This window comes from Lepidochelys olivacea (genome assembly GCF_965140295.1).
Source record: "Lepidochelys olivacea isolate rLepOli2 genome assembly, chromosome: 8".
NCBI lineage: Eukaryota > Metazoa > Chordata > Testudines > Cheloniidae > Lepidochelys > Lepidochelys olivacea.
In genome coordinates this window covers 49,603,441-49,628,733 of record NC_140418.1, presented here as the reverse complement: position 1 = coordinate 49,628,733, position 25,293 = coordinate 49,603,441, and the positions used below count along the sequence as shown (strand labels likewise).

General features: G+C 42.1%; 1 protein-coding gene across 3 annotated transcripts in view; it reads right to left on the bottom strand.

Annotated features, from left to right (window-relative positions):
- Nucleotides 1-25,293, bottom strand: part of RABGAP1L (RAB GTPase activating protein 1 like) — a 528,106-nt gene that overhangs the window by 104,748 nt on the left and 398,065 nt on the right. For 2 of the 3 annotated variants that reach the window (XM_084635917.1, XM_084635918.1), the window contains exon 19: nucleotides 7,454-7,582. In XM_084635917.1, coding sequence (XP_084492043.1) covers nucleotides 7,454-7,582 — 129 coding nt within the window. Of the gene's footprint in view, nucleotides 1-7,453; nucleotides 7,583-15,686; nucleotides 16,312-25,293 lie in introns of those variants that run through there. The other variant, XM_084635919.1, reaches the window with a different exon arrangement.

Genomic DNA, 25,293 nt, shown 5'->3' with positions numbered 1-25,293 from the left:
TCCTGGAACCTCTTCTTGACGCTCAATACCTGCTTGGTACCAGACTCTTCAGTGAGCAGACTCTGCCCTCCTAGATGAAGGCACTGAGTATGCACAGTGTGGGAAAGATCTGGAAGCTGGAGGAACTCTTCAGGGTCCAAAACAGCCACTGATACAGGGCAGGGCCCCATTGTCCTGGCCACATTCCCACAGAAGATCCTATTGAAGAGTCACGGTGGTAGGTTGACAGAGGGGATCTTTGAGGAGAGCAGTGGGTCCTGCTTTTGGGTTGTGAGATGTAAGAGCCCACCTCAGAGTCCAATGACAAAGAGTCCCCCTCTTCTGACCATAGTGGGGCTGATCCAGTCAGGCTGGGGACCAGTGCTGAGAGCCTGGTGATAGGGGGAGCACTGCAATCCTTGTAGGCTTCCTCTTGGATGGTACCAAGGGCCCGTGTGTCCTGGAAGCAGGCAACTGTGAAAACAGAGGTTGAATCAATGGTGTATCGGGCGTCAGTGCCAAGGGATCAGACTCCTTAAGGAAGGAGATACCAGCACCAACAAGCAGAGCAGATTTCTTGCTGCCACAAATGCCTCCGAGCTAGTCAGCACCAAGAGGATCTCTTGTTGCAGTGCTCAAGAAGTTGATGGTGCTGCTTCCAGCACCAGGCTCGACAGTGCTCCTTGCAGTACCAGAGCTGACTGAGCCAACTTAGGTACTGATTTGGAGAAAGAATGCTTAGGTTTCAGGTGCACTGTACTCACCTCCTTAACAGACTTAGAGGGTGGAGACCTGGCCCTGGCTGGGGTCTCACTGGAAGGTTTGTATTTCTTCCTTGGTACAGGTGAGACAGAATGGTGCTGAGATTCTGCTAAAACTGGAGGCAAGTATCTCACTGAAGCTGCAGCACTTGGCATCGAGTCAAACCAGAACGGCTCCACAATGGCCTGAGTGCCATTTCCATCAGCAGGAATTTCAGCCTAGCCTCCCTTCCTCTTTCGTTGTAGGCTTGAACTCTGCAAATCTGACACCAGCCCCTTATGGTCACTAGCATCGGCCTCGAGCAAGAAGCGCAGGGCTTGAAGCCTGGTGACGAAACTCTGTTTTGTGAATAAGAAACCACCCAAAACGGGGAAAACAACAAATCTGAAACATTTTGTTTGTTTAAACACATCTAAAACTTACTAACTATACTGAAGATTAGACCAACTATATATATATATATATATATATATATATATATATATATACACACACACACATACACACACACACAATATTTACAAAGAGAGAGAGACAGAGCACAAGCGAGCGCTGTTCTGGCATTGAACAGAGTTCCAATAACTGTCATGGGTGCTAAAAAGGAACTGAGGGGGGTGGGGGTAGAGGCGGCTCTGCCCTTTATAACTGCAAACAGTGGTGCACGGCAGCAGGGGGGAGCTCAAGCTGCCCAACGGGTTCCGCTATGAGAAAACGTTTCTGATGGCCGTACGCTGGGCACACCAACCTCAAGAGTGGAATGCACATGTGCCATCTCTCAAAGAAGAAATTAATGATAAATCAAGTTCAGCTGAAATCTTTTCACCAGGCTTGGCTGCTCCTAGGCTTCCTATAACAGGACTGCTAGATCCCCTCCCACCTCTCTTATGTTTGAATAAGCTAATGAACCACTTGCTTCAGTGAGTCAGCAGAACCCACTTAACATTCCTTTGCAGGAATAATACCTTCTAACAGGGTGGTGTTTCTCTCTCTCTCTCTCTCACACACACACACAGCCAGCCTGTGACACTAAATCTAACCTGACATTTTTCTTTTAATTTAATTCCATTTCCCTCCACTGCCAATGAACTAGGCATCATTCTTAACCTTGAGTTGTCCTTCCCCTCCCTCCAACACTACCTATTTGGATGTGCATACCTCTGCAACATAACTTAAGTGGGACAGTGCCTTGATTCCACCTCTGCTGAACTCAGTTGTGCCTTTATCTCACCCTTCAAACTCCAGTATGTGCAGAATTCTACTTTCTGCCTTCTTATCCATATACACAACTGTGTCCACATCACACCCTCAAACAACTCAGCTGACTTCCAATTCATTTTGGGATTTAGTTCAGAATTCCCTTTCCTGTTTTAAAAAGACCTCATGCTCTTGCTAGAGTCAACCTCACAGACTTGGTTTCCTCCTCCCTTGCTAAACTAGTATTGGGCTCCATTTCTCCCCACAATATGGCTACCTTTCATGAAAGAACACTCCTTTCTGCAGCTCTTACTATCTGGAAGAGCGTTCCTCTGCATATCTGATTCATTTGATCTCCTTCCCCTTTTTACATGTGGTATCTGTTCTCCCTGGCTTATCCCTCCGAATACCTCTCTCCCTTTGTTATTGGCCCTTTGGCAGACTGCTTTCATCTATTCACCACACACCATTGTTTCTTGTAATGCATACCATAATATTATCTTGTATTAATTAATGTTGTGAATCATTTAAAGATACAGTTTGCTATCCAAACAGATATAAAAGATATTCTTATATAGAAAATAAAATTGTACTCTATTGAAATTTATTTTTAAAAACTAGGATTAACTATTCTAAGAATAATTAATTTGAAGACGTATTGCACTGAGCTGGTTTGGTAATTTCTACTAGTTTGGGGATTGCATTTATGTGTGATACAAAAGTTTGTAACAATTTTAAACTCAAAATAGTCTAATAGCTTTGGCTGAATACCAGCAAACAGGTACTCCACTAGAAAAGTTGCAGGAGGACAAAAACAATGAATGACAAAAGATTTTAATGCAAAATCCTTTAAAAGGATAATAAACTGACTGGAAGAAAAACTGAGACAGCATAAGTATTCTGAGAATTCCATACTCTGCACAGATTTAATTTACCAAATAGAGTGAAAGTCATTCTAAGTTTGGGGGGGGCGGGGGGAAGACTCTTATTAAGCATATGTAGCCAAAATCACAGTAGCCATCATATTAGGTGGTAATAACAAAACTGTATCTGACACAATAAGTTAATAACATCATCATTAATATACTACCTTTTACGTTGAATGATTCCAAAATAATTCACAAACTAGGTATATACATAAAATCACTGAAATACAACCAGCTGGCACACAATGAACTGCACAAGAGTAAGGTGAGGGAAATTTGGGCCTAAGAAAATGGGCAAACTCCTTTCTCTTACAAAAAGTGCCATACGACTCTCTATGATGCCAACACAGAGCTAAGGCACTTCTATATTTAAGGTCTCTGAAAAATGCATACAAAGTAAACAGCATAGAAATCAATTTATTTAGCTCAGCAGAAACCAGGCCTGAAATTATTCGAACCAGGATTTGAACCGTGGTCTGACTGAATATAGGTATGTCAAACCTGAAGCTTAACCTTTTAAGCCCTTCCCTTCCATACTTTCATCTCTGAAGGGAAGGATTCAAGTCCTGGCGTAGGTGACAAGTAAAAGGGATTTTAGTCTCAACCTTATGTTCACTTTACAAACCTTGTCCTTGCACAATAAAAAATTGTCAACCAATGTGACACAGAAATGGTTACCTACCTTTCTGTAACTGTTGTTCTTCAAGATGCATTGTGCATGTCCATGCCCAGCACATGGTTGTTGAAGATTTTCTCTTCTATCTGTACCTGTTGGGGTAGTTCAAGCTTCCTCTGCTGCCATGTGCTACTGGATGCAGGTATAAAGGGCGGAGCTGCTCTTGACCCCCCTCAGTTCCTTTCTACTGCATAGACTCCGATAGAGAGGGGTGGGTCATGGAATAGACATGTGCAACATATCTCAAAGAACAGTTATGGAAAGGCATGAAACTGTTTCTTCTTCAAGTGATTGCACAGGTCCATTCCACTATAGGTGATTCATAAGCAGATTGACCTGGAGGTGGGCCTGGAGCCTATTTGAACAGTGATTGTAGAACAATGTGCCCAAATCTGGCATCGTTCCTGGATTGAAGGGCTCTAGTATAATGAGAAGCAAGCGAGAGCACTGATGACCATGTCCAGAGTAGGAATTGTGCCAGGAAAACCGCAGTTGTGCGTGTGCCCTCGTTGAATGGGCTAGCATGCTAGCCGGTGGAATGACATTAGCCAGTTGGCAACATAAACACATATACAAAGAAATCCAAGAGAAAATCCTCTGAGAGGATACCGAGCGATCTTTCATTCTGTCAACCGATGTGATGAACAATTGTGATGATGACCTAAATGATTTAGTCCAGTCTAGGTAAAAAGCTGAAGCTCTTCTGACATCTAAAGAGTGGAGCTTTTCTTCATCTCTGTGAGCATGAGGCTACCGGAAGAAAGTTGGCAAACAGATTGCTTGATAAATGTGAAAGTTGGAAACAACTTTTGTCAGGTACTTTGGGGGAGGGCAAAGGTAAATGTTGTTCTTAAAGACCTTACAGGAGGCTCTGATACCAGACCTCTCCACTCGCCCACTCTTCTAACTGAGGTAGTTGCAATAAAACACAACACTTTCACAGAGAGGTGGAATAGAGAACAAGTCTTGAATGGTTCAAAGGGTGGTCCCATTAACTTTGCTAATAGGAGGTTCAGATCCGATGAGGGGGGGGATAAGTTCTTGTACACGTCCAGCCCTTTCAAAAATTTGATAGCAATGGGATTGGAAAAAAGAGATCTATTGTTCATGGATGAGTGGAAAGCAGAGAGAGTTGCCAGATGAACTTTGACAGAGCTAACTGCTAGATCTTGATGTTTCAAGTACAGAAGATCATCTATCAAATGTTGGGCTGGGACTTGCTCCAGAGGAACAACTTTCGGATGGGTCTAGATGGAAAAATGCTTCCATTTAGCCAGGTAAGTACTCTTAGTTGAAGATTTTCTACTATTTAGAAGTACTTCTTCCATGTTCTTTGAGCAAGTCTTTTCTAACAGTTTTAGTCATGAAGTTTCCATGCTGTCATGTGGAGGGCCCGCAATTTGGGGTGGAAGAGGCAGCCGTGGTCCTGGGAAATTATGTCTGGATTCAGCAGGTGAGACAATGTAGGTCTGACTGACAAGGTTATCAGGGTCGGGAACCAGTGCTGCCGATGCCACACTAGTACTGTAAGTATGAGGCGAGCATGGTCTCGTTTGATCTTGGACAAGATTCTGGGCAGTAACAGGATCGAAGGGAAGGCATACAGCAGGGTGTTCTTCAAGGGCAACAGGAATGCATCCGTCAACAAACAGGGCTGTGATCTCCTTGGGAACAGAACTGATGGCACTTTCTTTTGGTCCTTGCTGCAACCAGGTGCATTTGGGGAGTGCCCCACCATCAGAAGATCGACCTGGCCATGTCTGGACAATGTGACCACTTGAAAAGGACTTGCTCAACTGATCTGCCAGCATATTCTTCACCCCTGGAAGGGAAGCAGCTCTGACATGAACAGAGTTGGCTATGCAGAACTCCAGACACAACCAAATGGAATGTGCTCCTCCTTGTCTGTTTACATAAAACATGATGGCTGTTCTGTCTGTTAACACTAGATTTTTCCCCTTAATATGCGGAAGGAAAGCCCAACACACAAGATGGACAGTTCACAATTCTCTGACATTTATCTGAGCCTTTAGATCTTGGGAAGACCACAGACCTTGAGTCTGCAGCGACCCCATACGTACTCTCCAACCCAGTGATAACCCATCTAAAGAGCATGCTAGTTGCAGGGGAACAGTGGGGACCCCCCACAGACTTTCAGAGGGTCTGTCCACCAGTCCAGAGATGACAAGATTAGCACTGGTACTTGAACCACCATGTCTAGATGATGATGGCTCAAGGAATACACTGAAGCTAGCTACCCTTGTAGCTTTCTAAGATGCAGTCTGGCATGCTTCACTCTGTGCATAAGTAAGAGTTGTTCTGGTCACCAGCTTGCCCTTGTCCACCATCGCATTTAAGTCCTGCCTTCAGCCGTCTCGTAACCTCTCCTTAAACTTCAACATGTTATTCCACAAGGTGAAATCATACCGACCTAGGAGTGCCTGTTGATATGCAATCCTAAACTGCAGACCCCCACAGTAGCAGTATCAAAATTTAAACTGACTAAAGACCTAAAACTGAAACTTACAACTAACTACTATTTCTAAGAAAATGGGTATAATTTACACTGGAATGAGGGAAGAACTTGCAGTAGCAAGATTGAATTCATTCCAACAATTGTCATGGGCAGTTAGAAGGAACTGAGAAGGGTTGGGGGTGGCTCCACCTTTTATACCTGCACACACTGGTGCACAGCAGCAGAGAGCACCTGAGCTGCCCCGACAGGTTCTGTTGGGTGAAAAAATCTCTGACAAACATTCACTAAGTGCACACTCACCTACAGTGGAATGGACATGTACAATCACTTTGAAGAATAACTGTCAATCTTCATTCAAATGTAGAAGTAAATTGGAGTTAGCAGTGGTGTTCCAAATGAAGGCTGAGGTGCATTGGCAGCATTATTTGGAAAAATTTGCACAGCATTTGCCTTCTATAGGCTGGACTCAACTTAGTGCTGAGAGTCTCTCACTTTCATGAGATAAGTGTTTTAATATTAATACATACAAAGTAGTAGCCTAATAAAGTATTAAACTAGAAAAACAGAAAGAAATTAGTTCTCAGTAGTGCACTGTGATTTAATAAAAGCTTCATTTTCTAATTTTTTCCCAGTGGGAAGATCATACTTTCTGGTGATACACTCTCAGCCCATTTTGCTGAGCATTACTTACACAATTCCAATTAATAGAAAAGCCTCAAGACTTGAGTTAAGAATACCCCTTTGTATTTAGGACCAAAATTTGCTACCAAATGGTTACGCTCTACTTTTATAATCATTCCAACAGAAAAATGCCAGATCGAAGAGGAGACCAACCAGCAACATCCCACCTCTACATCCTCTTGCATTTTATCAATTTAAAGTCATTATTTCCCCTAGCATAGACTTACGGAAGAACTGAGAGCGTTTCCCCAGATTAGCAATCCATCACTACAAAAACACGACCCTAGTACAGAGCTCCTAAGAAGCCCATTGTTTGCAGATAAGGCTCTGGCTAGGGTACCATTTGGACAGAGGACCATTGTCTCGGTAAGCGTAAACTGGAAAAGAGATTGTCTTCTACTCCAAAACATTTACATTATAAAACAATACCTGGCAGATGAATAGCCCCAAAGGCAAGACACCTGGTAGCCCAAATTAACAAATGGCTGTGTGAGCCTCAGACATACCATCCAGCTTTTTAGTCTTTTGATTATTTACAAATTAACTAAGTGACATCTCTACTTTTACTTTTCCAACTATAAATCAATTTCCTTATTCTACTTAGTTGCTTTATTCAAAGCAGAGTTTGAGGAAAAAATGCCCGATTCATTATTTTGTTTAAATATAAAGAGTAAGAATTTCACTTTTATTTCCATGTTCTGCTGCCTCTTTCCCTCTATAGTCTTTGGTGGAATTAGAGATAGCGAAGAACACTCTTACCTTAATGTTGCAGGCCTGTTCCATCAGTCTTCTAGCGTTCTCTTCTGCTCTGTACCTCTTTGGCAGCTGAACTCTGAAGAATTTTAAAGCCCCTTCAAAATCAGCCTGTAAAAGGTCCTCCTTTGAGGTCTGCAATGAAATACAGATAAGAACTATTATACACACAGAGAACATCCATACCTACTCTATTATTGGATTTATCATCTGCTAAATTTATTCCAAACAGCCATCGTTCACATTAGCTCAAAAAAAAAAAAAAAACCCCAAACCAAAAAACAAACAAAAACCCTCTAGGACAATGGTTCTCTAAACTATACCTTATAAGATGAAATAAAAAGTCAAGAGCACATCCAGAAAAATCCCAGGCAAAGCAGCATGATAAGAGGACTTTAACAAGCTGATGTACTTATCTTTCCATACCTGGAGGCTGAGAAAGTGCATCTGGCAAAGCCTGTCAAGATGGAACTCAGGGACAGAAAAAGCTAGGTGGAGAATTATGGTGTTTTTGAGATGGTTTGTGCTTCTTAGGTTGTTGCTGATTTCAGTAACTCCCTGCTAGAAAGACACTGTATATGGCTGCAGACATGATCAGCAGACGTAAAAGTGCTTCTGAGTTATAACATGTATCAGCAAATCATTAATGTGGAGGAGCCTGTGACACTAAATTCATATGTAGCACTGTGCCAGAAAAAGCATTACACCCCACCTCTGTATTTTTCAGTTTAATGCTTATCACAGTGGTATTGAGCCAAAACCATAGCCAGTACTGTACTTGGAAAAGCGAAGAGATGAAGATTCAACAGAAATCCGGTAGTGCTGCTGACAGGGTAATATGAACAGTTGCATAGAGATTAGTATTTGTTTCTGTTACTCACGCTTTACTAAAAATATATGTAAAATTTAGTATGATTAACTTCTGCATTTGAGAGAACACAAAAGACTACAGCTACATTTTTCAAGTGTGAATACTATGATGGGGCAAGGCCAGATGGCTACAGAAAAGTAGTGGGAGATAGATATATAAGCTCCAGGCTAAACAAATCCCTGGTACCAGGATAAGTTAAATGGCAGCTGCTCCAGGTCAATTAAGACACCTGGGGCCAATTAAGAACTTTCCAGGGAGAATGCTAGGTTGATTGGGACACCTGAAGCCATCAGGGACTGGCTGAAACTAGTTAAAAGCCTCCCAGTTAGTCAGGTTGGTGTGGCTGTCAGGAGCTGTGGGAGGAAGTTGTGCTGTTGGAGAGACTGAGTAGTACATACCATATCAGGCACAAGGAAGGAGGCCCTGAGGTAAGGGTGAAGTGGAGCTTGAGGAAGTGGGGGCTACTGTGGTGAAGCAGCCCAGGGATTGTAGGTGTCATGTTTCTAAAGGTCAGCTGCCATAGCTGATACTGTTAGGGTCCCTGGGCTGGAGCCTGGAGTAGAGGGCGGGCCTGGGCTTCCTGCTTTGCCCTCCCCTGATTAATCCCTGAGACTAGGAGACAACAGAGATTGTGCAAGGGAGGATAGCTTCTCCTCACCTTCCTTGCTGGCTTATGATGAAAATGGCTCAGTAGACTGTAACCCTTGTCTCTAGAGAGAGAAGGGTTATGTGGAGGGTCACAGTGAGCCTCTGAGGCTACCGAAATCCGCCAGGAAACGTGGGACCCATGGAGACAAGGACAGAGCTTTGTCACAATACCCAACTTCCATGTGTACACTGCACTAGGTTTGCACACAGGTCAGGGTTGCACATATGCAATAGGTGTGTGTGCACAAATCCCCAAAGTGAACTACTCAGTTTCCCAAATGAAGCCTCACCAGTTCAAAATCTCGAAGTCGTCAAATGAAGATTGGATGACTTTCTGGAAGATATGCTTTAGTCATACACAAGTGATTGGGCTCAATACAGGAATAACTGGATCAAATTCTATGGCCTGTACTATGCAGGAGCTCAGACTAGATGTTCTAATGATCCCTTCTGGTCTTAAAATCTGTGAAAATCTAACTGGAGAAAATGATCCAGATGCTTTCAGTTATGAATCAATGCTACACACTTTGTGAACCTGGATATTCTTACTGCAGGATTGGCTCATTTACATATAAATAATTAAATCAACTATATAAACACTATTTTTTTTAAAAGAGCAAATATAATTTTTCCCAAATGCTTTAAATTATAATTATATTTCAGTAAAAAGCTGCAGGCTTTAAAGCATGTACCAAAAACAGTCAAGCATAGGAAGTGGCCCAGCTGGCCACAAACAGCTCTTTTGAAAATGCAGTAGCAGCTGGGCCCAGAAAAGATGGAAGGAGGGGCCTGAAAGGAACAATCTAGTTAAGCTTAATACAATTTTTAAATGGTACTCAAGATTGTGCAGGTGTTTACATTTTTGCTCCCATTTTTATTACAAAACATTTTTCATAGTGAGTATACAGTGCATACATCAGAAAAAAGGCTTTAAAATTCCTTCAGATTGTGTATCTAATTTGTTAAAGTGGTAGGAAGAGCCAGGGTGAATTTTCCTGATCACTAATCTCTTGAGTAGTTTAGTGCATGAGGATGGCACCTGAAGTATGCCACTTCAACACTGACAATGTTGCCAGTTATTGACCCATTTTTATACCCCTTTTTGGGAAACATCATGGAGAAGGTTATAGTAGGCGAACTCTGGCAGTTTTTGGAGCCTTTGGATTTCCTCAGTTGGGCTTAAGGCCCATGTATGGGGGACAGACTACACTGGATGTGTTGACTAATGACATCCACCTAATGACTAAAGAAGATCAAATGTCCATGCTGATTTTTTTTGGGTGTGTTGGTAATCTTTGCTACCACTGATCACAAGATATGGTTGATAGGTTCATGACCCCTCAAGGAGTAGCTTAAGTTGCTTGAGTAGCACTGTGTGCATGAGATTCCAGAAAGCAAGTGTTGTTCTACCCCAAAAATTCTAATGAAGGGTTCCACAGGGATTTTATGTAGAAGGAGCTCAGATACTATCCTGATGGAGTTCTAATAGATGGAAGGACTGCTGACAGAATGTTTTCCATCCAGGTTCTGGACTTCAAAAGTCAATGCCAGAGCCTTGATTTCTTAGCCTTCCAGCCACACTGCAAGTCCCATCTTTTTGCCAGGCTATGATAAGGAAGGGGATTGAGTGCTGGAATTACATTATCCTATTTTTATGACAGGTTTCAGAGTAGCATCCATGTTAGTCTGTATCCGCAAAAAGAAAAGGAGGACTTGTGGCACCTTCTCTAAGATGCCACAAGTCCTCCTTTTCTTTTTGCGGATACAGACTAACATGGATGCTACTCTAAAACCTGTCATTATGCAAGGCACTGAATTTAGCTGTATGGAGTGGATAAATGTGTTAGTCTCTAAGGTGCCACAAGTCCTCCTATTTTTATGTGACTTTTTAGTTTGAAATGGCCTGGATTAGTCTGTTCACTTGTGTTGTCTGTATTCTATTTGTATTTTTTAACTAATATATTGCACCAAGAGCTCCAGATAGGTGCCCTATAAATCAGTTAAATCAACTCAATTAAATACACACTACAATTTCTCCAGTATATCTTAATATGATATAGGGGTAGCAGAGAAGAGAAAGCGCTACTTGAAAACAGGCACCAAAGTATCAGTCTTCAAATACACTGTGAGACAATTTCCCCCCACCCAGCAATGGGACTTTTCAAATGTATTCCAAATGCATTTTTGGGGTCCAGGACATTGTCGGGACCATTCTGAATGCAGTTCTAGGCAGCTAGAAAGTCAAGCCCTTGCAACAGCAAAAGCACCACACTCCCAAAGCAGTAGTTCGTTATAAAAAACTCTCAAAGCATTGAACCAAACTTTGATGCAAGCAACTTGCTAAGAGAACCAAATTTTGTTTTGTATAATTTACATGTATTATTTTGTTCTCCCAAGCTATTCATTTTACTATTATTTACTACTCATGTAAATAAGAACTATTCATACGAGTAAGAGTTTACTGGATTGAGCCTATAGCCATTGAAAAGTACAAGTTATGAAGTTTTAGAGCAGGTACACAGTGTTTAGCTGAAGCCTTAATATTTGGACTTTTCTATTTCACAATGCATTTTTAATTTTAAAAAAACCAACCCTGTTAATTGAAACGTTAAAGTTTTGCAGTGAAAAATCACATGAAGTCAAAAAATTCCAAAGTAAAGATTCTAAGAATAATGTTCAGTGATTGCATTTGCGTATGTCTTATACTCTTAAGTTGTTCAACAAACAGAAATATTTAGCTACTTATTAGAACAGGAAAGAAAAAAGCAACAGAAAACAGTATATGCGTGTGTGATGGGGTGTCCACTGCACACAAGACTGGAAAGGGTTAAGGTGGGCCAATTAACTGCCCAGGTTGCACCTGGAACAGGAGCCAGGGAGCAGGGATTGATTAAATGGGGCTCAGCTGGGCAGGAACAGGAAGAGCCTGTCTGTATAAAAGTCCAGGAGCTGAGAACAGGAGGATGCTGCAGAGGAGTAGTCTACAATCGCCCTCTGGGAGGTGTGTTTGGGGCTACAGAGAGTAGCCTACAGTTATCCCCTGGTTGGAGGGAGTTTGGCTGGCACACCCAGAGAGGTGGGAGAGCCAGCAAGGTAGGAAAGGCACAGGCGAAAACAGCAAGGAATAGGAGTGCAGACCTTGACTGCTGATTAGAGGGCCCCAGGCAGGGGTTTCCCTACCAGCTAGTGAGGAAGTGGCACCAGCTCAGGCACTCTTCCCGCTCAGTACCCAGCCGGTGCTACTCCCTCAAGTCAGGGGACTACTTAGCCACCTGATTCCCCTCAGCTGTGGCCTTTTGGGTTAATTAGCCCCCTTCTCAATCTGCATTAACCCTTTCAGGGTAAGTGTGGGGTGAACACCCATCATAGTGGGTAATACAAATTATACTGGTGTTGACACTGTAAGCCTTCCATTTTTTGACTTTTTGTGATCCTTAATGATGGATCAAAGAAGAATTCTGGAGCCATTCAGCATACAAAGATCTGTAAACTTCTTGGCCTGCAGTCAATCCGCTTGTTTTAACAAAAAAACTTTGTAAGCTTGGTGAACCAACAAGTCCAGCTGTGTATGTGTACATGTACACATGTGTACATGTGTTGATCAGTTTTTGTGTATGTGGGGACTTAAGGACACTTTCTAGTACTCAATAAGCAGCTTTCAAATGGTTGTGTTTTTGTTAAATTGATTTTTCTTTCAAACCAAAGAAAAATAGTAGATCTCAAAGATGTCCATGGCCATATCAAGTTGAAGTTTCAAATTTCAGCCTGTTTCATCACAGCTGTGTCTTTAAAAGGGTGGGCAAAAATGTTTAGGTTTTTTTGAAATGGATAAAGTGTGTTTTTGTAGATGTGTAAAAAGCCCTTCAAGGGATTTTACTGAAACCAGAAAAAGCACTTTCCACTGAAAATGTGCAGTTTTGAATAACCCTAAGCATGAAACAGGAGAAGAGAATGCACACTGTTTTGAAATTATGGGCAGTATAACATACCCACCTTGATTACTTTTTTCAGTGAGTAGACAATGTCACAATGAAGCTCCCCAAAATAGTTAAGAACATGCAAAGTGGAAAATGTAACTCTGACTTGTTTGTTTTAATTTAATTACTCTGTCCTGCTTTGCAGAAATTTCCAGCCTGCTTCAGTAATATCAACATCAACTCTGACTCTAATTGTTACCTAAGAAGTGATGAGGTATATGAGATTCAGGGTCACCTACACTGTACACTCTGGACTTGATTCTTCACTGTCTTGTATCTTGTATAATCATTTACACCTACCTGTACAGAGTATAAAACACTACCACACCAAAATGGCGGCATTTTACACCCTCTTTGACCAAAGATCAATGTCTGCCCAGAGCGCAAGGCAGTGGAGAGTCGGATCCCGTTCTCTCTAATTCATTTCTAAGTTCCCTACCATTATATTTGTTTTCTATGTGAAATACTCTTATCCTATACAGTTTCCCATCTGTAGAATGGGGATAATGATATTTACCTCTTTTTGCAAGGTGCTTTAAGCTCTATGGATGAAAAGCGCATAGATAGGAGCTAGGTACTACTATTATTATTGATCTTGCACAATATAAAATCTACTCTTCCAAGACAAATAGGTCAAACTGTATGTCTCTTATTTAATCTCTTACATATTCTAAATCTGGTAATCTAAAATCAAGGATTATCTGCTAATTTTTTTTAAAGCTTTGCATCCATTCCTTTTCCATTGATAGGAGAAAATCTGCAATGGTATATGTGACATGGTTCCCCATAATGCTGCCCTGTAAGTATTAGTCATGGATCCCACATCATTAGCCACTCCAATAAGATAAATTGAACTACTGTACTTTCTACCAGAGTAGTGAGAAAACTTTCTGAGAACCAAGGCCTTGTCTGTTAGAAAATGATCTCCCTTTAGCGTACATGCAGTTTATACCGGCAAAAGAGTGCATTTGCCAGTATAAAAATGTCGTGTAAAAAAAAAAAAAGATCACAATGCTAACCAACAGTACCAGCACAAGTTTTCGTGTAGACCTGGCCTAAGCCTTATGCACAATGGATTGACATCCACAAGTGCACTGCTAATAACTCTGTGACTGAACATACACAATGTCTCTTGCCAATTCTCTCCAGTGCAGCTATGTCTACTCACAGACTTCCAAAAGGCACTGTAAATTAAGACTTGCAAAATAATCATGAAAATGTATCGGCCCAAACATAAATTCAAGGACTAGACACGCTCAGTCTAACCGTGATGATAATGAAGGGAAAAACCCAAATGAAATTACTGCTATTTCAGTTGCCTTTCAACAAGTATACTTGACTCAGGTGAGAATTTTACAGGCTGATGTAATTGCTATAGAGCATATTTTTCACATCACTCATTAATGGAATATATTCTGCATACAGCTCAGGATTTGGGTGCATTAGGAGTGCTACAGGGGGAAGCCTGGATAATGCTTACAGTTTGATTGATTCAAACCTGTTATTAGCCTCTCTCTATGATGAGAACTAAATCCATACCCACACCAAATGATGTTGTTCAAATTTGTCATCACTTTTCATTTCAAGTAACTGAAACTACTTGGTTTTTGATCTGATGTCTCACGATGCAGAAGGAAGGGAGTATTCTGGTGAACTTCCTATGCCTTAAACATCCTATAAGGAACAGATTGTCACTTATCTGGGTCTACTGCAGAAAATGGACATCAAGAATAGGTTTCTAAAGTACTTGTAAAAAACCAAGCTTAGGTCACTCTAGGAATAGTACAGGATTAGTTAGAATATGGCAATAAAGAAAACCCCCTGTCCCTCTAGAAAACCAATTCCCCATTATAAAACTGTCTGGGTCCAGCTAAAGAACTCCCTCCTACACACAATAACCAGCTTAGTTGGAATATTTATGTTCATCTATGAAATACTGGATATTAGATAACAGAACTGCTTTGGACTAATTATACAACAGAACCACAGCCTGGTTTAGTTAGAGAACCATGGAAGAAAACTGGACAGGGCTGGCTAGTGATTTTCAGTCTTTTAGCTTAACTATTTTGTGTGTTTGGCTTTGTTCTTGTGCTACTGTACAAATGATAAGCAGGTCAGACATCTCTGTATCATAACAAGCCACACTAGCTTCAGGCCATTACACAGACACACAGCTCAGGTGCTCCAGCAGATAAGAGCATCTTTAACCATTTCCTTCCAGAGATAACTTAGACATTTTACACCTTGCCAGCTGGATTTTCACAGTCAAGCACAGAAATGTTAGAAGTAAGCAAATGTACAGCATCACTGCTTCAAATTATGGATGAAATTGCCTGCATGTCTGAAATTAATCATTGGCATCAGGAGTTAAGAATTCCGAATGCTAAGCACCGATGCATTCTGCATTAGTATTTGGGAATGAGTAGGACATACTGCACTAGCAATCACGATGAAATGGAGAACAAAAACATTCAAATCTCTCTCATGCAGCCCTAACTATGATCCTCACACCAGTTAAGGAGTGGCACTGATGGGCTCAGAAGGGAGTATCCATCCAGTCTTCCTTGGCTAGAAGGGCAGTGAGCAGAATTCAGTGCTTCTTAGGTGGGCTGTGTAAAGGAGGGGGGAAAAGTGGGGGAATCCTCATGTATCTAACAGCTGCAGAGGATCCTTGGAGGCAGAGGGAGGGGAAAGGAGGATGGCAGATAAGCTATGAATTAATTTCAAGAAAATGTGATCTCACCGCAAGCAGCCGAGGCACAAACAGGCGATGCCCCATCCCAAGAAGTTCCAGCACACGACATGCATACTCATTCACCAGCTTGCTCCTCTCGTCATGCATGTCCTGTGACTTTTTGATGGGTGGTGTAAGCTTGGCAGCTGGGGTTGTGCAAGGTACCCCCTCTTCCATGAGCAATAAGCAGTAAGTATCCAGAGTGAGAATCGCAGTCTCTTAGCCACAATCTGAAAAACTACAATATTATAGGAGCTAGCCTCAGGTCTCCCAAATAGGTTCACACTTCTGTCTAGAGTAAGGAATGCCAGCTAATGTCTTACAAAGAGCAAGGCATCTTGCTATGAATCAAAGAAGAATATGATCCACTGTAATGGCTTAGCAGGAGTCCAAAGTAGATTACAAAAAACAAACCAAAGAACACATGCATCTAAATATATCTGGAGAGCAGAAAAATGGCAGAGAATGAGAGCAGGAAAGCTCTGATGGGAGAAAGGCAAAGGATAGCTAGCAGGGCCCAGTGCATCTATGAATGTGTGTGTGAGCAGATAGGAGCAGCAGTAAGAGCAATAAAACCAGGGCAGTTATGAAGCTGCAAAGAGAAAAGGATGAGCTCATTGCACTCCCTGATTCGTGACAATCCTGGCAGCGGCTGCTGCTGCTGCCTCTTGCTGTGAATCAGTAATGAAGGGGTAGGAAAGGAGGGGGAGGGGAGAGAAGGAGGTAGGTGAATGAGCATGCAGTGTGTGTCTCGGGGGAGAATGCTGTAATAAGAAGCCAATAGTGAGCTGTTGAACCAATGAGCTCCCCCTCCCAGTCTACCTTAAATCAATGTTAGCCAGACAGTTTCTGCTGTTGAATCCTGAACTCACAGATATATGAACTACATCTTCTTACCATTGCTTAGAGAAAATCAAGAGACTGCCAACCAATATATATACCTTATTCATATCTGCTTTTGAAAAACACAGACAGATTCAATACTGTCCACATATATGTGGGTAAGGCAAGACACTACAGTCCCTCCTAGATTACTGCATGGAACAGTGAGAGATGCCAGGGTATACTGATGGACTACTGATAGAGAGAGCACAGCACCTGGATTCTAAGAAGCTGGAATGACATGGCCTATGTTTGTTTCAGGTAGTATGACTTCAGGAGCTGTTTCTGAATGTGGAGAAGATTTGCACTGATGGAACAGAAAGTATAAAATATGATAGAAAAGAAAGAACTGCAAATTTGTCGGGGGGGAATGCTGTGATGTCACACCTTCAATTGTCTTCCATTTCTCCCATGCATGGAACAGGCCAGATACCTCTGCCATATGGCTAGATATACTGTACCGGGTTCTACTTCATCTCTCACTGGGAGTGAGCTTGAGAAAGCATGCTTTTTATGATGCTCTGCCTTTAAATCATTCAGTTAGAAAATGGACTGTCTAACAGAGCATATCTTTGGAACAATTCATACACTAGACTGAAAACTAAAATAATATCCCTGCCTAAGCAGACAGATAATGGAATTCTACATATTTCTAATTTATAGAAAGATGGTAGATTTTGTAAAGCTCTAAAATGACAAAGATATGATCCTTGAAAATTGCACACATTTCTGCAAATACAGATTAATTTGCAAAAAGCATTTGACCCTGGACTTTCTATATCCAGGATAACCCCCTTTAGCAGAGCTACTAGCCAAAACATTATTTTGTAAGAAGTGAAATTCCACAATACAGGGTCACCACATTGAAATCACAATCAGAATGCTCCCATATGAGTAGTCTAAATGTGAAGAAGATTTGACTTAAGACATGTCTGGATAAACTCTGCAACAGTAGTGAAAAATACTAAATTGAAGTTGATACAATTCAGGCTAATGCATCATCTATATTGAACTCCATTAAAACCTGAACACATTTTCTTGGACTGACAAAGAACTGTACGGGAAAGGTGTTAGCAAAAATAACTTCATCCTCATAGGTCATCTTGGTTTACTGTGACAGATGAAGTGCATGGGGAAATGGCTGGAGCAGTCGTGGAAGAAACTATGGGCTAGCAACAGCTGACTATGTCCAAGATTCCTTAAACTCTTATGCATGGCTGTGCAGGAGGCAAAAAAGAAATTCTTCATTTTACTCTCAGCACCTACATATTTGCTCTAGCAGTATATAGCCTATTTAATCCAAGCAATCTTCTCCTGGCAGTTGATTTGAGTACATCCTGCTGCAAGGAAATATCTTATTTTGCAGAGCATATCATTCTTGTTTGGACTGGGCTGTCTGGAGAACAGAATTTTGAAGGAGGGGAGGCTAGACCATCTCTGATTTAGTTAAGGTTAGTGATACCCACGGAGGCTTGGGATCTACAGGGAGTAAGTACTTTGATCCACACCCTGTACCTGGCTGTTGAAGGCTGGTAGGGAAGTAGTAGGTCCGTGATTGGTAGATTGTCCTAGCACTCTTAAGAGAAATTGTGTATGACCTTTGCACAAGAAATCTTTACTTGTAACAGACAATCTGACCAACTATAATCTTCCATTTTGGGTTAAGATTATGGAGAAAGCTCTGATATTCTAGAATCCTCAGATCTTTGATCCTTGCCAATCTGGCTTCAGACCAGTTATGGAATTCAGACTGCACTGGGGAAGTACTGGTTGAAGACTAAAGATCAGGAGTCCATATTAATAGATTTATTAGTGGACTTCAGCACTGTTCATCATGAGGCGGTCCTGACTTGCTTAAGGCCCAAGCAGGAAGATAAAAGGTTGCCTTGTAACATGATTCCAATGAATGCTCTTGCGTAATTGTTTCAGTGCATGGAAGGTCTCACGTGGTTACGCAAGATTCTAAACAATGTATCACGTCTAAACAATGTATGGGTAGGTCCACTGTGGGGACTAGCGAGAAAAGGACGTGTTAACCGGGTTGAGAAAAAGCTGAGGAGTTCCACTCGGGAAAACAAAACAACATAGTGGGTTTTTTTCCAATTTTGTTTTTGTATTTTTGAAGTATTTACATGAATATAACATATGTTGGAGAGTTCGCAGGTACTAGAAATATTAGAATCAAGTTTCAATCTGTGAATAGATTCACAGATGCTAAGGCCAGAAGGGACCACTGTGATCCTTTACTCTGCCCTCCTGTATAACACAGGCTATAGGACTTTCCCAAAATAATTCTAGTTTGAACTAGAGAAGACGTTTTAGTAAAACATCCAATTTTGGCTTAAAAATTGCCCATGATGAAGAATCCAGCATGACCCTTAGTAAATTGCTCCAGGGGTTAATTCCCTTCACTTTTAAAAATATATGCCTAATTTCCAGTCTGAATTTTCAGTCTTGTTCGACCTTTGTTGGCTAGGTCGAGGAGTCCATGATCATAATCAAAGTTTCAAAATGAAAACTTTACTTTAAAACGTTAAAAAGGAAACAGTGCGACTATGAAGGTTCTTGTTATGCCTACTGGGAAACACAAAGGAACTTACAGAACTGTCTAGAAGCATAGAGGGTGGAATGACTGGTGAGAGAGGCAGGGCTAGTGGGTGGAATCAACAGGAGGCAGAACCGTTTCATTCAGCATTTGTCAATTTTTGAAAGACCTGCACTCTGATCAACAGACCTCAAGCTAATTTTAATAGACGGGGGGCCTCCGCTATTGTGTTCTTTTGTTTTACTTACAGAAATGCAGACTTTTCATTTTGGATAAGGTTTGTTTCTTTTTATGTATGAAGAATGAATATGCTTGTGAAGTGAATACAAAGATGTCTCTTTACTCTAGCAGGCAAAGAAATAATGAGATCCAATTGCTGGGGGCTGAAGCAAGACAATTTCAGATTGGAAAGAAGGTGCGATTTTTAGCAGTGAGGATAATTAACTACTGGAGTAGCTTCTCAAGTGATGTGGTGCATTCCTCATTCCTTTACATCTTTAAATCAAGATTGATGGTCTTGCTAAAAAAGAGCCATATTGTAACAGGTTTCAGAGTAACAGCCGTGTTAGTCTGTATTCGCAAAAAGAAAAGGAGTACTTGTGGCACCTTGGAGACTAACCAATTTATTTGAGCATAAGCTTTCGTGAGCTACAGCTCACTTCATCGGATGCTACCGATGAAGTGAGCTGTAGCTCACGAAAGCTTATGCTCAAATAAATGTGTTAGTCTCCAAGGTGCCACAAGTACTCCTTTTCTTTTTGCATATTGTAACACTAACTCAACTAAGAAGTTATAGGTTTGATGCAGGGGGTGCAATCTATGGCCTGAGTTGTGCGGGAGGTCAGAGCTGAATATCATAATGGTCTCTTTTGGCCTTAAAATGTGTGACTGACCGTATTTTTTTTGCGTTTCATTTTATAAAACCTTTAAGGGTTTTGTTTTGTTTTTCAAAACCCTTCCCCAGTTTTTTCCTTGGGAAAATAATCTTTTTTTTTTTTTTTTGAAGGGATGTGTGTTTTTCTAATAAGCCGATGATGATCTGGTGTCTCCATTGCATCCGAACCAGAGGGTACAGTGGAATGTTTCTCTCTATGGATGGAGTACAATATATGCAGCTTATTAGCAACCCCTCAGTGGACAGCCAAAAGTTGCCATTAACCAGCAGTTGTCAATAAGCGAAAGGCAGATTTGTAAGGCTGCAGCCAGGGAAGGAAGCGCTGGACCTGCCCGAGCTCTGGTCACAGGCAGGTTTATGGGGGCTTCAGCCAGGGAAGGAAGTGCTGGGACATCCCGAGCCCTGGATGCAGACAGATTTTGGGGGCTGAAGCCAAGGAAGGAAGCGCTGGGACATCCTGAGCCCTGGAAGCAGGCAGGTTTATGGGGGCTTCAGCCAGGGAAGGAAACACGGGGCTACAGGGTACCTCTCCCTGGACTCTCCAGGCTGCGTTCTGCCTTGGCACGGGGGGCCTGGGCTTGATACAGGTCAGCTCTTCCTTCCTTGGCTGCAGCCTCACAATCCTGCATGTAGCTGGGGCTTTCCATGGGGTGCAAGGGTGCTGGGATGTGTGGAGTCCAGGTCCTGGTGCCAGGGCAGGACACAACCTGGAGAATGCAGGGTGAGGTAACTGTGCCAGCCCATTGGCCCTCAGTGCCCTGATCCCTCTGCAAAGCCCTGGCATCTGGGTGTCCGCCTGCTGCCTATCCTGGGGTGTGGGCTCCACAGGTCCCAGCACTTCCATCCCTGGCTGCAGCCCCGCAAACCTGCCAGTGACTGGGGCTTTCCACAAAAAAGTTGTCAATAGCTGGCATGCCTGTTGCCAGTATCCAGACCAATTCACGTTGTAGCCCATTGTACGGTATCAGTTCCAGGCAGAATGGTTCTATTAACAAAAAGCGATTATTAACTAGGCCAGTATTAAGCAGAACCTCCTGCAATTGGCACACGAATGAGAGTGAACAGACTGAGTCTCAATCCGGACTGAGCTGCTATTAGTAGGCTGGAAGAAACAACAGGAAGATATGGCAACAATTACCTTAACCCCTCAGATTGAGAGTGGGTCTGCTGTTTGTCATTCAAATTTGCAATTTGGCAGTCTTGTTACACTCCCAGCTGCTGCAGTTTTATAGCACAAGTAAGCAGGACATCTTATTTCCATCTGTTTCTTGTCAGGAAGTTCCAGCACTCTCTCTCTGATGCAGACCTTACTGCCATTCATGCAACATTAGGCTATTGCAATGGGCTCTTCAAAAGGCCACTCCTTAAATCAACTCAGAAACTGAGGCTGTTGCAACTGGGAGCAAAGCGTGCAAGTTAAGCAGCTTGTCTTGCAGTCAGCACACAGCACTAGTACTCTGAATCTCCACGGGCTGCTCATTAGCTTCTCAGTGGACTTTAAGGTATTGGTTCTGACCTATATATCCCTAACTGGCCTAGGGCTTTCTTCTCCAAGAGACTCTTTCTGCCCATGCGACAATGCCACAGTTGAGCTCAGCAGAGATGCATGATGAGGAGCTCCCTGCTAGAGAAGTAGATGCTAGAGAAGTAGCTGCTGGCAGGGCATTCTCTGCAAGGGCTCCTCAACTTTGGAATTCACTCTCCAACTTGGTTTCAAAATAGCCCACATTTATTGACCTTAAGAGCATGGTTCAAAGCCATCTCTCTGATGTAGTTTTAATATATGATTGTGTTTGAAAATGCGTCAAGGAGCCCCTAAAATAAAGGATAGGTACTTTTACGGAACTAGTGTATAAATCAAAACAAAAACATATACATGGGAAGGAATCTGTGGACGGATGAAGTTCAGGAGATTCTAGGTGAGGTTGCGGATTTCTATCTGGGGGAGATTAGGTTCTGTGATAGTTAAGGAGGTAAATTTTAGTTTAGGACAAACTGGAGAAATGGCCTGAAGTAAATAGGATGTAATTCAATAAGGACAAATGCAAAGTACTCCATTTAGGAAGGAACAATCAGTTGTACACATACAAAATGGGAAATGACTGCGTAGGAAGGAGTAAAATGGAAAGGGATCTAGGGGTCATAGTGGACCACAAGCTAAATATGAGTCAACAGTGTAATGCTGTTGCAAAAAAAGGGAACATCATTCTGGGCTGTATTAGCAGGAGTGTTGTAAGAAAGACACGAGAAGTAATTCTTCCGCTCTACTCCATGCTGATTAGGCCTCAACTGGAATATTATGTCCAGTTCTGGGCAACACATTTCAGGAAGGATGTGGACAAATTGGAGAGAGTCTAGAGAAGAGTGATGAAAATCATTAAAGGTCTAGAAAACATGACCTATGAGGAAAGATTGAAAAAATTGGGTTTGTTTAGTCTGGAAAAGAGAAGACTGGGAGGGGACATGATAACAGTTTTCAAGTATACGCAAAAAGAAAAGGAATACTTGTGGCACCTTAGAGACTAACCAATTTATTTGAGCATGAGCTTTCGTGAGCTACAGCTCACTTCATCGGATGCATACCGTGGAAACTGCAGCAGACTTTATATACACACAGAGAATATGAAACAATACCTCCTCCCACCCCACTGTCCTGCTGGTAATAGCTTATCTAAAGTGATCATCAAGTTGGGCCATTTCCAGCACAAATCCAGGTTTTCTCACCCTCCACCCCCCCCACACAAATTCACTCTCCTGCTGGTGATAGCCCATCCAAAGTGACAACTCTCTACACAATGTGCATGATAATCAAGTTGGGCCATTTCCTGCACAAATCCAGGTTCTCTTACCCCCTCACCCTCCTCCCAAAAACCACACACAATCCTGCCACCAGTCCAGGGGACTGGACTAGACGATCTCTCTAGGTCCCTTCCAGTTCTATGATTCTATGGCATTCATAGAATCACAGAAGTGTATGATTGGAAGTGACCTCAAGAGGTCATCTAGTCCAGTCCCCTGCACTCAAGGCAGGACTAAGTATTATCTAGACTGTCCCTGACAGGTGTTCGTCTGACCTGCTTTGTAAAAACCTCCAGTGACGGAGATTCCAGAACATCCCTAGGCAATTTATTCCAGTGCTTAACAACCCTGACAGTTGGGAAGTTTTGCACAAAACAGTTGCTGGTTTGCTACTGCTGTTTTTAAGTATTTGTCAAGGGTGCTCAGAGCCTGGCGATATGGGGGTCTTATGTCTTAAATGATCATCCTGGGCTCACACTCAGATACTACGGTAATGGAAGCCATATGAGTACCCAAGTTAAATAGATAGGCACTGAAATAACAAAATAAGCATCACTAATAGTTCCTACATCATAAACTATTGCTTTTGTGTGACAGTTTCTGAGCTACAGAACTGTCCAAAGAAAGTGTCTTTGGATTACCATTAGTATTTTAGTATAAAAAAAAGACTGAGTCACTAAAAAGCTAATGAGAATCTAACATTGAAAAAACAGAGGTTCTCTTTAATGAAAATGCCTTCCTATGGAAAGATAAAACACAGGCTGCAATGAGAATAAATTTGAAAATACATGAAGACCATGTTTTTCTTACACTGGAAGATAAGAGACCAGAATGGTGGGCAGCAGTTTTCAGAGAATACTTTATCAAATAAGCCAGGGGCTTGGGGCCACTAAAGGGCTGAATTCTGGTGAATTTTGAGTTATTTTTCCTGCTTTCATTCTAGAACCCTTTTAAAGAAAAAAAAATAGCTTAAAATTCACATGAACATGTACATGACACTCTAGCATAGTGGTCCCTTGATCCTGAGCTTATTAGGACAAATTATCCATGGCAAACAGTTTCACATGGGAGTTGAAGGGTTCATCTACAGACTTGGTGTCTAAAGAGGTAATTTTCAATAAATATACTCAGTAGAGCTGGGCTTTGAAACCTGCAAAACCCACTGCTGTTGACCTCCCTAAGCTGGGAGAACTAGAAATGTAAAGGAGAATCTCAGCTTTGTTTTTTTAAAAGATAAATTTCTAGATCTCACCCTTGTGAAGACAGCCTTGAAAACAGAGAACAATATCCACTGATCACTAATGCTGAATGGAATAATTAGCTGGAATCCACTTCTGCAGCAGGAGCCTTGGGAAAGAACCTAACAAACTCCTGTGCACCTGCTCCCCCTGCACACATTTTTGAGGTAAAATGAGTAAGTTTAAATTTGTTCTGCCTCTCAAATAACCGTCTCCCTAGCCATGCCGCAAATCCTTAGGCCAGCCTTGTGCACAGTAGCGTGATAATGGTGGACACGAAGCGGTTACACTTTGGATGTTGGGAGAGAAAACAAATTGTTGTCACGGTTTTTTTGCAGGGCTACCCAAAATGATATGGGGCTGGCTCTGCACTTAGACAGTTTTTGTAGTTTTGCTCAGAATTCAGAGGTATCTCTTGGACATGTCTAGAGACACAGCCAGCATTGGGCTAAGAAGCCCCAAAACCGCATCTTTGAAAAATCTACTTCTCATGTAGAAGTTTTTCTCAGGAAATCCTTGTCTCTCTCAGTTCCTGCCAAGCAAGTAACTGAGCCTGTATAGCTCACCAGAAAGAAAATCCAACATGACATCAACAGTGTCAACAAACAATCAAGAGAGGAGTGACTGTCAGACATCTTCAACAATGCTCAGAGAGAACCTGGAATAAACTTAAAAGTAAGGAAAGGACAAATAACCCCCACCTCCCAGAACACTCAGACTTCCTGGGGAAGTGGCTTGTGCCAGCCTAAGCCTCAGAAACACCCCATCCATTTGCAAGGGGTGAAATTAACTCCATCTCTCTCAGCCTAATGCTGGATGCCAGTCACGGTATGTCTGCAGTGCAGCTGGGAGCCTGAGTAGATAGACACATGCTAGCTCTGGTCAAGTTAGTGTGCTAAAAAGACGACGTTGTGGCATGCATTAGCCACCCATGTATGGACACAAGGGGTGGGGTAGGCTTCTACATGGGAGGCTAGCTTGTGTTGCCACCCACGCCATAATGGCCACAGTGCTATTTTTGGTGCGCTATCTCAAGCAGAGCTAGTGTGTGTCTGTCTACCCAGGCTGGGAGGCACACTCCTAGCTGCAAAGTACACTAAGAAGCCTATATGTAGAGCTTAAGTGGGATTTAAGTGAGAGAGACAAGCATTGTGCTGGCCTAGTGTTGACAAATTATACAATTTTATTGTGAGTCTCACAATATTTTTAAAGCACTTGGAGTCACATGATTGCATGAGAATCTTGGCTCTCATTTAA